The following is a 17,599-nucleotide window of genomic DNA, read 5'->3' as shown; positions in this document are numbered from 1 at the left end:
GGGGGGAAAAGAAGTGGGGAGAGGGGGGGAAAGAGGGGGGGAAAGAGGTGGGGAGAGGGAGGGAAGAAGGAGAGGGGGACAGGGAGAGAGAACAGGCACACTGTTATTTTCCTCCCTGGGGAAGTGGCCTCCAGTCCTAGTCTCGGAGACTCCTCTGGCTCAGTCAGGACAGGTATCTAAGTGGCAGGAATGACTAAGAGGAGGAAGAGAGAGCTCCTCAGGAGATGGCTCGTGGTCAGCGGTTGTCAGGTAAGATGCGGTGAGACACAAGCGGCAGCTTTTGGGCTGGACAGAACAATCCCGTCCAGGTCCCAACGCCTCCTCGGGTCAAGGGCCATGATGTTCTAAGAAAAGATGCAGACTTTTCTCTCGGGGTTCCCGCTGACGGGTTTCACATCGCAGGCCCTCGCAGAGTGACACTCGAATGGGGAAGGGGCTTTTCAGGAGGGCCCTGAGGAAGCGAGACATCTGCAGCTATCCAGATGAAGCTGGAGCAGAGATCACGGTCACAGGTGTGCTGCTGTCCATTGTGCACTCTCCCCCCCCATCCCCACCTCCACACAATTTAGCCGGGGCGACCCTTTCGAACTGAGATGGTCTAGGGGGTCCCCGATTTCACTTACAAACATGTGCCAGGTGGGGACAGTATCCCGCTCGCTCCGGGGATTCTTGTACAGCCACATTTCCTCCGGGTGGATGATCCGGTGGAACGGAGTCAACGTCTCAGTAATCCTGCGGAATACATACAGCACAGACACACAGGAAATTGTCACTCAGTCCCTTCTCCCAGAGCACGAGCCCTTCCTTCAGCCCATCGGGAGCTGGGTACAGCACCGCCACGGGATCTGCCCAGCTCGTGGCCGTAGCCTGGGGACAGTCCCAGCAGGGCAGATGGTGAAACTTCATCAATACATGAAAACCGGGCTCAATGAGCACTGCCCACTACTGCAAAGACCCGACCTGGTTCATCAACATGCATCAACAGGGAAGGAAATCTGCCAAACTTACCTGGTCTGGCCTACCTGTGACTCCAGACCCAATACAACGTGGCTGACTCCCCACTCACCACAGAGTGGACGGGGGGTGGGGGAAGAGAGTAGAGATGGGACATAAATGCTAGTTTGGCCGCTGACACCCACGTCTCACAGACACTGACAGAATACAGAGAGACTTGGACAGAGTGGGCGTGGAGAAGGTGTTTCCACCAGCGTCAAAGATGAGAACCCAAGGGCTCAGCCTCAGTGTGAAGGGACAACCCTTTCGAACTGAGATGGTGGGGAGTTTCTCCAGCAGAGGGTGTGGATCTGTGGAGGCCAAGTCACTGAGCGTATTTAAGACAGAGCTTTCTAGTGCCTGGTATTTTTGTGCTGACCTGTCTGGAAAGACAGGATCCAGGGTTATGGGGAGAAGGCAGAAGAACGGAGTTGGGGAGCCATGAGTAAATGGTGGAGCTGACTTCATGGGCCAAGATGCTGGACTGGGGTGGACAAAGTTACAACTCACACAACACCAGGTTATCATCCAACAGGGTTGTTTGGGAGTACAAGCTTTCAGAGGGCTGCTCCTTCGTCAGGTAGCTGTGATCCTGCTCCACTAGTGACCTGACGAAGGAGCAGCGCTCTGAAAGCTTGTACTCCCAAATAAACCTGTTGGACAATAACCTGATGTTGTGTGATTTGTAACTTAATGGGCCAAGTGTGGGCCTAATTCTCCTCCTGTACCTTACATGGCAGCCCCTGAACACACTGCCAACATGAGCAGCAGTGGGGTTTGTTTTAAATAACATCGACTTCAGCAACAGCAGGACACTTGTCAGGAGTGATGGGTACTGGCAGTTTGTAACCATGGTCAAACTTTACAGCAGCGAGATAGGTAACACCACCATAGACAGAATAGTGACAGGAAACAAAGACTTACAGGAATACTGCAAACAGGAATAATCTTAGCGCCACCTCACAGATTAAGTTAACTACAATATTCTTCCGCATGGTGACCCGAGCGTTCAGGTGCCTGGCGTCTCACTGCCGACCTGTTTGGAAAGACAAGACAAAAGCACATGGGATCCCGGGTCACTCGGCAAGGTGGATCCAATATGGGCTCAGTGCGAGGAGACAGAGGGTGGTGTTTGGAATGGAGGCCGGTGTCCAGTGGCGGTCCACAAGGATCAGTGCTGGGGCCTCCCCTCTGCCCCTGATTATGTATGAACAATAAAGAAGGAGTATTATACACTAAGTACGCAGAAGACACAAAGATTGGCCAAGCTGTTGATAATGAGGAGGAAGGCCTTGGGTTCCAGAAGGATACACACGGGTTGATCAGATGGGCTGATCAGCGACAGATGGAATTTAAACCTGCCAACTGTGAGGCGATGCACATTGGAAGAAGCAATAAGGCAGGGGAGTACTCAATGAATGGCAGGACGCTGGGAAGCTGAGAGGAGCAATGGGATCTTGGGGTGCTCGCCCACAAACTCCCAAAGGCAGCAGGACACGTTCACAAAGGAGTTAAGGCGGCATACGGGACACTTGCCTTTGTCAATCATGGCATTGATTATCGGAGCAGGGAGGTGATGTTGGAACTGCACAGGACTTGGGTTCGGCCCCAGCTGGAGGACTGTGTGGCGGTTCTGGTCCCCACACGAGAGGGTGGATGGGATTGGACTGGAGGGGGTGCACAGTGGATTCACCAGGATGTTGTCTGGGATAGAGCGTTTCAGCAGCAGAGAGGCGCTGGATAAGCTTGGGTTAGAGTGAAGAAAACGGAGAAGGGATCTGACAGAGGTGTGGAAGACGACAAGGGGCACGGACAGGATGGAGAGAAAGCAGTTATTCCCCTGAGTTGATAATAACAAGGAGAACAATTTGAAGGTGAAAGGCAGGAGGTATTTGAGAAACAACACGTCCCCCTGGAAGGTACTGTGTGACAACGCTGATTCTTTAATGAGATTACGTAGCCCTTGGTTTTTTTTTTAAAGAGAGGTCGCAAACGACTCCGAAAAGTCTGGGGTTGAAGGGTTTTTGGGGCCAATGTGATAATAACTAACAGATACTGCCTCAAGTAGAGGCTTTCAAGTTTAACAAACCCTTGTCCAATGAAAGGGGAGCAGCCAGCTCTCCCAGCTCAGCTTCTCTCTGGTTTGGTTTGGGTTTTAGCAGTATTGTGGAAAAAGCTGCTGGACCCAAAGGAGTAGGTCCAGGCTGGTACTCTCTCTCTGACCTCTCTCCTGGAAGACCCCGGGTTTGGTTTTACCTTTTGCTTATGGGCATTATTGCAAGTATTTGGAACAGCATCATTAAATGGGGATTGTCTGTTGGATTTTCGGAGAGGTTAAGTTACTCAGTATTCTGTTTTCTGTGGTTTGTGTTTCATTCGGTACTCTTGTAAATAAATTCTATCCTGTTTAAACTTAAGTGGTTGGGCCAGCTACATCCCTCCTGGAATATCCACACTACACCTGCTTAAAACAATTTGCAAGGTTCGAGTCTGGGCTACTTTCTTGAAATGTTGAGAGGGGCTCTGGCCTGGTCCATAACAAGTCACAGAGTGAAATGCACGGCCAGGGAGGGTCGATGAGGTGGGAAACCTCACAATGTTCAACAACTCCTTGGACGCGCATTGGAAGTATCTGGAAGGGCTGGAAAATGGAATTAATGCAGACTCGATGGGTCGAAGGGCCTCTCTGTGCTGGATGTCCCTTTGATATCCTATTCCCCTGAACCAAGCCACAGTTCGCAGTCATTTCCAGTCCTACAGGAGCTTTTCTGCCCATCAACTCCTGCATTGCCCCAAACTGTATGAACAAATACAAGCTCAGAGAAAGATCTTTCAAACACCTGAGCTGATTTTGCAGTCACATTCATGAACCAACTCTGGTAAGGAAGCGGGCAAACCACATTGGAAGACAATCCCAAATACTAACGACCATGTCGGAGCAGAAACTCCTCTGCTGTGCCATTTTCAAGGGAGACTCCTAATTTGTAACCATGTGCCCTTGGTCTCAATTCCCCCACAAGGGGAAACACTGTCCTAGTATCAGCTTCATCACAATCCTCCCAAACCAGAATCTGGATTCACACCTAACTTTTCATTCTTCTCTCTGAACAGCTAAGAAATCTTGTGAAGCCCAGAGCATCATACAGCACGGAAAAGGACCGTTGGTTCAACCAGTCCATGCTGACCATAATCCCAAACTCAACTTGTCCCACCTGCCTGCTCCTGGCCCATCTCCCTCCAAACCTTTCCTATTCATGTGCTTATCCAAATATCTTTGAAATGCTGTCACTGTACCCACATCCACCACTCCCTCAGGCAGTTCATTCCACAAACCACCCCCATATCTTTTTTAAATCTCTCTCCTCTCACCCGAAAAACATACTCTCTGGACTACAAATCCCCCATCCAAGGGAAAATTTTCACGTCCCAGTGTGCCAGATATATATCAATGAGGAGTGAAAATAGGCCATTCAGCCCCTCCAGCTTGCTCCATTATTCAATGAAATCATTGGTTATTTAGGGGTTATGGTCCAACTTACACATTCCTGTCCACCCTCTGATTCTGTTCAATTCAGCTGCGTCACAAGAACCTATTCTCCTGTGCCTCAAATAATATCAATGACACTGTCCCCACCAATGTCTGAGGCACAGTTGCAAACACACACAGCCTGTTGAGAGCAAAATTCTCCTCGTCTGCCCTGAAAAGGTGATTCCTAATTTTTTGAAGAGTGCCCAGTCCTTCTGCCCAGAAGCAGGAACATCCATTCCAAATCCACTTTGTGAAAACCATTCAGCATCACGTTAACAGGTCATCCCTCATGCTTCTGACCTCGAGTAAAAGCAAGCCCAACTTGTCCACCCTCGCAGTGAAAGACAACCCACTTGCTCCTGGTATTGGTGGGGTAAACTTCCTCTGAACCACATCCCAAGTACTGACATCAATCCTTAAATAAGGGGACTGTAAGTGTTCAGTGTTTGAGATGTGGTTCTCACCAAGGCTGGATATTATCCAACAGATCCGAACAAGTTGATCTTTATGGCCTGCACTGAAGAACCTTCTAGCGGTTTTGTTTCTTGAGTGAGGGGTGTTATGATGACAGGAGAATATCACCACATGAACCGAGCACGTATCTCAGACTCTCGTCTGTCAGGATTCTGGAACTGCTTCTGCACAACAAATCAAAAACAGGTTCAGCTTTGAGCCTGCAGCTTTGCCAGGTATGCACACACTATCTTTACAGTTCTGAACCCAAGAAGGTTCGTGTGCAGGTACAAGCAGTCATCAGGGAAGCTGACGGAATGTTCTGCTTTATGCAGCAGTCAGAAGATCAGGCTTCAGTCCAACAGGGCACAGGTGAGACTATGTCTGGAGTACTGTGTCCACTACAGGTCACTGTACGTACACAATCATGCTAATGCATTGGAAGCAGGTCAGTGAAGGCTTTCTAGCTCATGCCTGGAATAAGCAGATTGCTTTCTGAGGCAAGGCTGGACAGGCGAGGGCTGTATCATCTGGAGTTCAGAACAAACAGAGGTGACCTCACTGAAACAGACAAGATCCTGTGGTGGACATGGAGAGATCTCCCCTTGTCAGAGAATCGAGAACCAGGAGTCATGGTTTAAAAATCAGGGCACACCCATTTCAGAGAGAACAGCTTTTATGCTTTCCAAGGGTTGGGATTGTTTGCAATTCCTTTCCTCAAAAGGCAATGGATGCAGAATCTTTCAGCATTTCTAAAACACTGTTTTAATTACCAAGGGGATAAAAGATTATTAGGGTCGTGCAGGTGATGCTAAAATGTGATCAGCGATGATCTTATCAAATGGTGGGGTAGACGTAAAGGGCCAAGTGGCCTCTTGTTGCTCCCTGTTTCAATGTCCCACAGATAAAGGATCATGGGAAAAGGCTGCACACTTTCACACAATCTTGACCAATTCCTCCCTGCTGGGGTTCCTCCCTCACCCAATCATCCCTCAGGTAGCCCTTTGGAAATTTCATGTTGAAGTTGCTTCTATTGTGCCTCACAGCACCAGAGACCCGGGTTCAATTCCCACCTCAGGTGACTGACTGTGTGGAGTTTGCACGTTCTCCCCGTATCTGCGTGGGTTTCCTCCGGGTGCTCCGGTTTCCTCCCACAGTCCAAAGATGTGCAGGTCAGGTGAATTGGCCGTGCTAAATTGCCCGTAGTGTTAGGTAAGGGGTAAATGTAGGGGTATGGGTGGGTTGCGCTTCGGCGGGGCGGTGTGGACTTGTTGGGCCGAAGGGCCTGTTTCCACACTGTAAGTAATCTAATCTAATCTAATCATTGTCTATCAAAGCGTTGCCTTCCAACTCGTCACAACATCTGTCACGCACCCATTAGTTCTTTTAGCAGTTTTTTTTTCTGTTTTGGCTGCTCCAGATGCCAATCCTCCTGCCAGTGGAAACAGCCCTCTGATGCCAGTCTCAGCGACCCCAAAACCCAAGACCCCTCCACCCTATATGCATACAGCGGCACCTTCTCATCAATCGTGCCCTCTCCTATCAACATTGCAACATCAGGCGGGCACAGAGGCGGCCTTGTACGTACCATCAAAGTGGACCGGTGGGGGGGGGGGGGGTCGACCGCACACCAGGCCGTTGTGTGACTGGCTGCGCTCTCGCCTCAGGTTCGGAAGGGCACCTTCACTTCATCCTGCAGGGCGATCAGAAACAAACAAGGCAAAGGTCCGTGAGCAACGGCAAAACGCTGCAGGCGCCCACCCCAGCCTCTGAGACCCAGCGGGCGCCAGGGGCCCACGTCGGATTAGTGGCGAGCGGCAGGGCAAAACCTTACGGAGTGACAGGGCTGGTTCAACGGGGCCGAGTGGCCTCCTCCCGATGGCCATGTGCCCACGGGTGCCGCAGAGGTCACAGTGGGCAAGGGGGCCAGGCAGGAATTTTAAAAAAAGGAAAGACCCCTTGCGGGGCACTGGCAGGAGGGAGGCCATTCGTCCCATCGAGTCTGTGCTAGCCCACCCAGCTGTGGGATGCAGGGAGAGCAGATTAAGCCAGAAAAACGCGCTGGAAAACATCGCTGTGCCCAGTGTGGGTCAATTGAGCAGGGAGGGAGGGAATAGTGAGGCATCCCACCCCTTCCTCTACCCCAACCCCATCCTCAGACCCAGTTGTGAGGGGCAGGTGATGGGGGACCGTTTCATTCCCCCCCCCCCCCCAACCTTTCCTTTTACAATCCAAAAGGACTTTTACTCTCTGTTTTTCATTGGCCACAATGGATATAGGGCGTGGTTACGATCAGCGACTTCTCCGTCCGACATCCCGTGAGCAGCAGCAGCAGCGGCGGCGTCCCCCCTCCGTCCGGTTCCCCCGCCACCCTCCGCCTGCACTCACCGGCTCGGTCACCCGGACAACACCAGTCCTCGCTCACCTCCAACTGTGACGTGGCAGCAAGAGCGGACCGCTCCACCCACCCCGACCTCCCGCCGCAGCGCCGCCCCGTTGCCACGCCACGCCACGCCTCCCGATCGAGGAACGCAACTGCAGCGCCAACGCCACGATTGAAGTCTTCCGCCGCAGCGCCGCCAGCCGCATAGGAGTCCCACTGCAACTCCACACCCCGCCGAACTTCAACCCAACCGGTCCTCCCGTCGCAGCGCCACCGCCGCATAGGAGCGCAACTGCAGCGCCAAACCAATGACTGCGGTCCTCCCGCTACAACGCCGCCGGCCGCCTGGGAGAGCCAGTGCAGCGCCAACCTCTCGTCCTCCACTGGACGCCCATGAGAAAAACAAGTAGGCTACTCTGCCCCTCTCCTCCCAGTCTGCTAGCCCGTCCATTCAATCCTGATGGCTCTGATGGCATTCTCTCCGGGCAATGACAGATGGGCAGTAAAATACTGGCCTCGCCAGCCAGCACCGCTCACATCTCCTGAACAGATTTATCTCTAAAACATCCATGGACACCAACACAAACATTCGCCGCCCCTTTGTTGTCAAACTCTGGCTTAAAAAGATTCAAGGATCCTGCTGAAGGCTTGTCAAAGGTCTGCAAATCCCTTTCTTACTTGCTTTCAGCTGCAGACCTTGCAGTTCCCTCCCTCTTGTTGGTTGATCCAACTTTGTCTCAAAGGCTCCCACTCAATATCGACACTGGGACATCTTCATTGGTGTCCCAAAGACCTAACGCAACCCAAATTCAACAGTAACCCATGTTAGGGCAGATGAAGAAAGATTCATTGAAGAGGCAGCTTTTTGTGATTTGAAGGAAAGCTGCAAAGAGTCAGAAAATGAGGAGGTTATGGAGAAATCCCAGAGCTGAAAGCATGGCCATCAATGGATGAGAAAGATAAGTCTGAGCGACAACAAAATATGATCCACGTGTCAGAGATTCTACACCTATCAGGTCAGGAATGCAGCCAGGCTCCTTAGACACTTCTATCTAAATGTCTACCATCTGCAGAGGCAGGGGCAGCAGGTACATGGAAACACCACCCAATGCAAGTCCCTCACCATCCTGACTTGGAAATATATCGCCGTTCCTTCACTGTCACTGGGTTAAAATCCTGGAATTCCGCACCGCCCCCCCCCCGCCGGAAGGGCATTGTGGGTCAACTCACAGCACATGGGCTGCAGCGGTTCAAAAAGGCAGCTCACCCCCACCTTCGTAAGGGGCAACTAGGGACGGGCAATAAATGCTGGGCCCAGCCAGCGACACCCAGATCCCATTAATAAATAATAAACAAAAGACCATACAAAGGAGCAGCCACTACATTTCTCTCAGTTTTCTCTGTGTCTCTTAAAAATGAGCATGCGTTCATACTCTGCATCAAGTCTAATCATCAAAGTTTGGCACTTGAAATTTAAAAGATCAAAAATCTCAACTTGAAGTCCATGGTGCCTTCTTTTTTAATGTCAGTGTTGACAATCACTTGGAAGAGAATGAGCTGTTTCTCTCTGTACCCCAACTGCTTTGTGACTCCACTATTTTGTGTTGTGATGTCAGATTTCCAGCATCTGCAGAGTATTTTGCAGTCCACCTTGTTACCCTCTACGTGAGCCATTCTATTTCTCAATGTCAACGATAAATACTTGGCATGGCCTTGGGATATGTTGAGCTATATTGGGTCAGAGGGGTTAAAGTTATATGTGACGAGTCTTAATGCAATGACTTCAAGTCTTTCAAAGTCCACCATATAAAATTTTCCAAAGTAGGTCTACCTGGAGTCAGTTACCTGATGTCAGAAGACCATGATAAATGGGAGCAGTCTCAGCCAATTGGCCCTTCTAGTTTCCTGCACTTTTTAATACAATCACGGCTGATCCCACACTCCTCATGCCCACTTCCTTGCCCTTTCCCCATGACTCTTGATTCCCTGACTGATCGAGAATCTCTCTGTCTCAGCCTTACATACAGGCTCCACCCCCACAGCATTGGGCAGCCTGGTGGCTCAGTAGTTAGCACCAGGGTCTCAGGTTCGATTCCAGCCTCGGGTGACTGTCTGTGTGAAGTTTGCACGTTCTCCCTGTGTCTGCGTGGGTTTCCTCCCACAGTCCAAAGATGTGCAGGTCAGGTGAACTGGCCATGCTAAATTGCCCATAGTGTTAGATGCATTAGTCAGAGGGAAATGGGTCTGGGTGGGTTACTCTTCGGAGGGTCGATGTGGACTGGTTGGGCCAAAGGGCCTGTTTCCACACTGTCGGGAATCTAATCTAATTACAGCTCTCTGTGACAAGGAGATCCAAAGACTCGCAACCGTCAGACGGAAGAAATTCCTCCTCAGCTCAGGCTTAGACTGGCATCCCTTTATTCTGAGACCATGCGCTCTGTTCCTAGGCTGTCCCAGCATGGAAACATCCTCTCTGCATTAACTCTGTCAACCCCCTTCAGAATCCTTTAATGTTTCAATGAGATATGCTCTCATTCTTCCAAGCTCCAGTGAGAAGATTCCCTTTGATGAGACATTCCCTCCAACACAGGGACCATCCTAGTGAAGCTTCCCTGAACTGCCTCCAAGGAAATTATATATTTTTCCCTTAAATCAAGGGGATCAGAACTGCTCACAGTATTCCAGATGCGGCCTCACCAGCCCCTTGTACGGTTTCTGTAAGACTTCCCTCCTCTTAGACTCCAACCCCCTTAACGTAAGGGCCAACATCCCATTAGCCCTTCCTGATTACCTGCTACCCCTGTGTGCTTGCTTTCCGTGTTTCGTACAAGTCACCCAGAGTCCATTTGTGTTACAGTTTTCTGCAGGTTTGCTCCATTGAAAGAGTCATAGCAATTTACAGGACGGAAACAAACCCTTTGGTCCAACCCGTTGATGCCAACCAGATGTCCTAACCTAATCTGGTCCCATTTGCCAGCATTAGGCTCACATCCCTCCAAACCCTCACTATACATATACCCATCCAGATGCCTTTTCAATGTTGTCATTGTAGCAGCCTCCACCACTGCCTCTGGCAGCTCGTTCCATACACATACCACCCTCTGCGTGAAAATGTTGCCCCTTAGGTCCCTTTTATATCTTTCCCCTCTCACCCTAAACCTGTACCCTTTAGTTCTGGACTCCCCTACCCCATGGAATAGACAATAAACAATAGGTGCAGGAGTAGGCCATTCTGCCCTTCAAGCCTGCACCACCATTCAATTTGATCATCGCTGATCATCCTTAATTAGTATCCTGTTCCTGCTTTACCTCTATAATCCTTGATCCCACTATCCTTGAGAGCTCTATCCAACTCTTTCTTAAATGAATCCAGACACTGGCCCTCCACTGCCCTCTGGGGCAGAGCATTCCACACAACCACCACTCTCTGGGTGAAGAAGTTTCTCCTCAGCTCTGTCCTAAATCGTCTTTTTACCATTTTTAAGCTGTGTCCTCTGGTTCGGCACTCACCCATCAGCGGAAACATGTTTCCTGCCTCCAGAGTGTCCAATCCTTTGATAATCTTATATGTCTCAATCAGATCCCCTCTCAGTCTTCTAAACTCAAGGGTATACAAGCCCAGTCACTCCAGTCTTTCAGTGTAAGGTAGTCCTGCCATTCCAGGAATTGACCTCGTGAACCTACGCTGCACTCCTTCCATAGCCAGAATGTCTTTCCTCAAATTTGGAGACCAGAACTGCACACAGTACTCCAGGTGTGGTCTCACCAAGGCCCTGTACAGCTGAAGAAGAACCTCTTTGCTTCTATACTCAATCCCTCTTGTTATGAAGGCCAGCATGCTATTAGCCTTCTTCACTACCTGCTGTACCTGCATGCTTACCTTCATTGACTAGTGTACAAGAAGTAGTAATCTGCCTTCCTGTTCTTGCCACCAAAGTGGATAACCATACATTTATCCACATTAAACTGCATCTGCCATGCATCTGCCCACTCACCTAACTTGTCCAGGTCACCCTGTAATCTCCTAAGATCCTCCTCATATTTCACCCTGCCACCCAGCCTAGTAGCATCAGCAAATTTGCTAATGTTATTACTAATACCATCTTCTATATCATTAACATATATTGTAAAAAGTACCTTGTCTATTTATCCTATCCATGTCCCTCATGATTTTCTAAACCTCTATAAGGTCACCCCTCAGCCTCTGACACTCCAGGGAAAACAGCCCCAGCCTGTTCAGCCTCTCCCTGTAGCTCAAATCCTCCAACCCTGGCAACGTCCTTGTAGATCTTTTCTGAACCCTTTTAAGTTTCACAACATCTTTCCGATAGGAAGGAGACCAGAATTGCAACAAGATTCTAAAAGTGGCCGAACCAATGTCCTGCACAACTGCAACATGACCTCCCAGCCCCTGTCCTCAGTGCTGTGACCAATTGTTGGGAATGAAATGAATTATGAAGTGGTTGACTCACTGGTAGCAGTCCAATTTAGAGGAACAATGAATTGCACCACACAAACCTTGAGTTATTGACTGTTTATTCGTGAGCTCACAGGGAGAGTCAGCTCAACCTAATGGTCACAAGTCACTCCGATGAGATACAGAGAGTTGTGTGATTATCTGGATTACAATCATTTAACATTTAGCAAACTGTTAATTGCAGGATAATGAGCAAATAGACACTGTGCCCAGTCACTAGCCTCAGTCACATAGTTTCTGGACAGTATTGGTTGGTGGATGATAAGCAAGTGTTAGTATTACAATAGATTCTTCTAAAAGAACTGCATTCCCATGCTGGGAAAGCGTTCACGATCAGATATTAGTACAGCTGCAAGGTCAACCACCTCACTGAGCCTGGGAACATACAAACTTGACAAACAGACACTAATATGAGATTTAGAATGGACTCCAGTGTTGTAATATGTGACAAGATGGCTGGTTTTGTTACAACAAATCTCCCATACTAATAAAAGAAAGCATACCAAACACCTTCTTCACTATCCTATCTACCTGCGACTCCACTTTCAAGGAGCTATATACCTGCACTCCAAGGTCTCTTTGTTCAGCAACACTCCCCAGGACCTTAACATAAAGTGTATAAGTAGAACACAGAACATTACAGCGCAGTATAGGCCCTTCAGCCCTCGATGTTGCGCCAACCTGTGAAACCATTCTGAGGTCCATCTAACCGACATTATTCCATTCTCCTCCATATGCCCATCCAATGACCATTTAAATGCCCTTAAAGTTGGCGAGTCTACGACTGTTGGAGGCAGTGCGTTCCACACCCCCTATTACCCTCTGAATAAAGAAACTACCTCTCACATCTGTCCTACATCTATCACCCCTCAATTTAAAGCTATGTCCCCTCATGCTAGCCATCACCATCAGAGGAAAAAGGCTCTCCCTGTCCATCCTATCTAACCCTTTGATTATCTTACATGTCTCAATTTAGCCACCTCTCAACCTTCTTCTCTCTAATGAAAACAGCCTCAAGTCCCTCAGCCTTTCCTCATAAGACCTTCCCTCCATACCAGGCAACATCCTAGTAAATCTCCTCTGTACCCTTTCCAACGCTTCTACATCCTTTCAATAATGCAGTGACCAGAACTGTACCCAATACCCCAAGTGTCGCCACTCCAGAGTTTTGTACACCTACAGCATGACCTCATGGTTCCGGAACTCGATAGAAGCCAACGCATTGTATGCCTTCTTAACAACCCTATCAACTTGAGTGGCAACTTTCAAGGATCTCTCTACTCATTTCCACTACCAAGAATCTTACCATTTGCCCAGTACTCTGCATTCCTGTTTCTCCTTCCAAAATGAATCACCTCACATTTTTTTCACATTAAACTCCATTTGCCAACTCTCAGCCCAGCTCTGCAGCTTATCCATGTCCCTCTGTACCCTGCAACATCCTTCATCACTATCTACAACTCCACCGACCTTAGTGTCATCCATAAATTTACTAACCCAAACTTCTATGCCCTCATTCAGGTCACTTATAAAAATGACAAACAGCAGTGGACTCAAAACAGATCCTTGTGGTACAGCACCAGTAACTGAACTTCAAGATGAATATTTCCCATCAACCACCACCCTATGTCTTCTTTCAGCTAGCCAATTTATGATCCAAACCGCTAAATCACCCTCAATTCCATCCCATGTTTTGCAATAGCCTACCATGGGGAACCTTATCAAACACCTTACTGAAATCCATATACACCACATCAACCGCTTTACCCTCATCCACCTTTTGGTCACCTTCTCAAAGAACTCAATAAGGTTTGTGAGGTGCCATCTACCCTTCACAAAACCCTGTTGACTATCTTGAATCAACTTATTTCTTTCTAAATGATTATAAATCCTACCCTTTTAAAACTCTTTCCAACACTTTACCCACAACCAAAGTAAGGCTCATTGGTCTCCAATTACCAGGGTTGTCTCTACTCCCCTTCTTGAACAAGGGAACAACGTTTGCTATCTTCAGTCTTCTGGGGCTATTCCTCTAGGCAACGATGATTTAAAGATCAACGCCAAAGGCTTGGCAATCCCCTCCCTGGCTTCCCAGAGACTCCTAGGATACATCCCATTCAGCCCAGGGGACCTATCTATTTTTACACATCCCACAATTGCTAACACCTCCTCCTTGTGAACCTCAATTGCATCTCGTCTTGTAGCCTGTATCTCAATATTCACTTTGATTTTCTAGTGTTAAGTCCTGCTAAGATTTGCTTTCCCAAAATGCAGCACCTCGCATTTATCTAAATTAAACTCCATCTGCCACTTCTCAGCCCATTGGCCCATCTGATCAAAATCCCATTGTGATTTGAGGTAACCCTCTTCGCTGTCCACAACACCTCAATTTTGGTGTCATCTGCAAATTTACTAACTTTCCCCCCTATGTTTGCATCCAAATCATTTATATAAATGTTGAAAAGTCGAGGACCCAGCACCGATCCTTGTGGCACTCCACTGTTCACAGGCCTCCAGTCTGAAAAACAACCCTCCACCACTACCCTCTGTCTTCTACCTTCACGCTAATTCTGTATCCAAATGGCTAGTTCTGCCTGTATTCCATGAGATCTAACCTTGCTAACCAGCCTCCCATGGGGAATTTTGTCAAACACATTACTGGTCCATATAGATCACATCTACCACTCTGCCCTCATCAATCCTCTTTTTTACTTCTTCAAAAAACTCTATCAAGTTTGTGAGCCATGATTTCCCACACATAAAGCCATGTTGACTATCCCTAATCAGTCCTTGCCTTTCAAAATACATGTACATCCTGTCCCTCAGCATTCCCTCCAACAACGTGCCCACCACTGAGGTCAGGCTCACTGGTCTATAGTTCCCTAGCTTGTCCTTACTACCCTTCTTAAACAGTGGCACCATGTTAGCCAACCTCCAGTCTTCCGGCACCTCACCTGTGACTATCGATGATACAAATATCTCAGCAAGAGGCCTAGCAATCACTTCTCTAGCTTCCCACAGAGTTCTAGGGTACACCTGATCAGGTCCTGTGGGATTTATCCACTTTTATGTGTATCAAAACATGCAGCATCTCTTCCTCTGTAATATGGACATTTTCAAGATGTCACCATCTATTTCCCTACAGTCTTTAACTTCCATGTCCTTTTCCACAGTAAATGCTGACGCAAAATACTCGTTTAGTATCTCCCCCATTTTCTGCGGCTCCACACAAAGGCCACCTTGCTGATCTTTGAGGAGCCCTATTCTCTTCTGAGTTGCCCTTTTGTCCTTAATTTGTAAAAACTTTTGGAATCTCCTTAACCCTATTTGCCAAAACTATCTCATGTCCCCTGTTTGCCCTCCTGACTTCCCTCTTAAGTATACTCCTACTTTCTTTATACTCTTCTAAGGATTCACTCGATCTATTCTGTCTATACCTGACATATGCTTCCTTCTTTTTCTTAACCAAACCCTCAATTTCTTTAGTCATCCAGCATTCCCTATACCTACCAGCCTTCCCTTTCACCCTGACAGGAATATACTGTCTCTGGACTCCCGTTATCTCATTTCTGAAGGCTTCCCATTTTCCAGCCATCCCTTTACGTGTGAACATCTGCCCCCAATCAGCTTTCGAAAGTTCTTGCCTAATACCGTCAAAATTGGCCTTTCTCCAATTTAGAACTTCAACTTTTAGATCTGGTCTATTCTTTTCCATCACTACTTTAAAACTGATAGAATTACGGTCTCTGGCCCCAAAGTGCTCCCCCACTGATACCTCAGTCACCTGCCCTGCCTTATTTCCCAAGAGCAGGTCAGGTTTTGTACCTTCTCTAGTAGGTACATCCATATACTGAATCAGAAAATTTTCTTGTACACACTTAACAAATTCCTCTCCATCTAAACCCTTAACACTATGGCAGTCCCAGTCTATGTTTGGAAAGTTAAAATCCCCTACCAAAACCACTCTATTATTCTTACAGATATCTGAGATCTCCTTACAAGTTTGTTTCTCAATTTCCCTCTGACTATTAGGAACAGTCCCATCTTCCTAACCATGCCCTGAGTTCATCTGCCTTCCTTGTTAGGTCTCTTGCATTGAAGTAAATGCAGTTTAATTTATCAGTCCTACCTCATTCTCTACTTTGTCCCTGCCTGCCCTGACTGTTGACTTGCTCCTTTTCCTAACAGTACCAGTCTCAGATTGATCCCTTTCCTCACTATCTCCCTGGGTCCCACCTCCGCACCCACCCCCACGAAGAGATACCAATGATCCAAAAATGTGAATCCTTCTCCCCTGCTCCAGCTGCTCAGCCATGCATTCATCTGCTCTATCCTCCTGTTCCTGCCCTCACGAGCTCGTACTGAAGATGTGGATCCCAGACGGAACCTCTTGGCTTCGAGATCAGTCGAAAGAATGAACAGAATGCGGTCTGTATAAAGCAAGGTTTCCAATTTCATGCCGGCAGTTCAAGGTTAGTCAGAGTGGTCAGTTAATGTCTTATGATCCATTTTATGAAGACTTCATTGTCTGCTTTATCTTTTAATTCAGCGAGCTCAGCAAAGCAGGAATGCAGCCTTCAACCACTTTTGCACAGTATTAATCCCAAAACCATTTTGTTGAGTTGTATTAAAAATCCATTATGTTACTAATAAAAGCTTGCATAGATTTGTTGCTCCTGACAATAGCTTAAATCCTGTGTGTGTGTGTGTGTGTGAGACCACCATCAGAGCAGCCATGATCTTGGAGTGGTTGGTGGGGTAGACATGAGGAGAAAGTGAGGTCTGCAGATGCTGGAGATCAGAGCTGAAAATGTGTTGCTGGAAAAGCGCAGCAGGTCAGGCAGCATCCAGGGAACAGGAGAATCGACATTTCGGGCATAAACCCTTCTTCAGGAATAGACTTGAGGGCCTGAATGGTGGAAGACTTGCCCTTCTTTATCAGACCAAGGGGCTGCCCTGTTAAAGGGAAAGGCTAAGAGGAGAGTTAAGGAAAGGAGAGTTGTCAGGATCTGGAGTGCACCGCCGGGGAGGCTGGTGAGGCAGGAAACTCACAACCTTTAAACAAATACTTGGATCAGCTCTTGGGGTGTCATATCATCCAAGGGTACGGGCTCAGTGTGGGAAAGTGGGACTAGTGTAGATGGCAGGACACACTAGATGGGCCAAAGGGCTTCTTCTGGATTGTATGATTCCGAGTCAACTCAGCTGCCCATCAACAAGGAAAATCAGAATGGAGAAACTGTTCAGGGAGGGAAAAATGGTGTCCCTTTTACTTCCCAATCCTGGGGGGTCACAGAGCACTCTGAGAATTGTTTCCACAGCAACATCACAAGGACAGACAATGGGTGAGCTCCAGAGAGGATACACTCTGATCTAGTATTCCAGGGTAAGCACACTCACTCTGCATCTGTCCTGCTTCGCCTGGAGCTTGCTGGAGTTCGACCCCATCACATCTTCCATCTCACTGCGTCTCACATCTTCTCCAGCAGCCTCCTCATTGCCCAGGATCTGAAACAGGTCTGACATACGCGCACACACACACACGGATACATACACACACACACACACATGGACACACACACATACACATGGAAACACACACATGGAAACACACGCACATAGACACAGACACAGACACACGGACACACAATGACACACAGACACATGGACGGACACACATACGGATACACATGGACACACACAGACACAGACACACACAGACACACACACGGACACACACACACATGGATACACACACATGGAC

The 17,599-nt window shown here is 48.2% G+C and overlaps 1 protein-coding gene across 3 annotated transcripts in view; it reads right to left on the bottom strand.

Annotated features, from left to right (window-relative positions):
• Positions 1 to 7,500, bottom strand: part of LOC122543031 (phospholipid phosphatase 4-like) — a 21,347-nt gene extending 13,847 nt beyond the window's left edge. The window contains exons 1-4 of one of the 3 annotated variants that reach the window (XM_043681222.1): positions 7,401 to 7,500; positions 6,564 to 6,668; positions 1,918 to 2,029; positions 624 to 732 (exon numbers count right to left, since the gene is read on the bottom strand). In XM_043681222.1, coding sequence (XP_043537157.1) covers positions 624 to 732; positions 1,918 to 1,988 — 180 coding nt within the window. In that variant the 5' untranslated portion in view covers positions 1,989 to 2,029; positions 6,564 to 6,668; positions 7,401 to 7,500. The other 2 variants (XM_043681220.1, XM_043681221.1) reach the window with 2 other exon arrangements.
• Positions 7,501 to 17,599: the final 10,099 nt, after the last annotated feature.

The sequence above is a fragment of the Chiloscyllium plagiosum genome, chromosome 42 (assembly GCF_004010195.1).
Source record: "Chiloscyllium plagiosum isolate BGI_BamShark_2017 chromosome 42, ASM401019v2, whole genome shotgun sequence".
Taxonomy (NCBI): Eukaryota; Metazoa; Chordata; class Chondrichthyes; order Orectolobiformes; family Hemiscylliidae; genus Chiloscyllium; species Chiloscyllium plagiosum.
The sequence above is the reverse complement of the archived record's forward strand: the minus strand, read 5'-3'. Positions and strand labels throughout refer to the sequence as shown.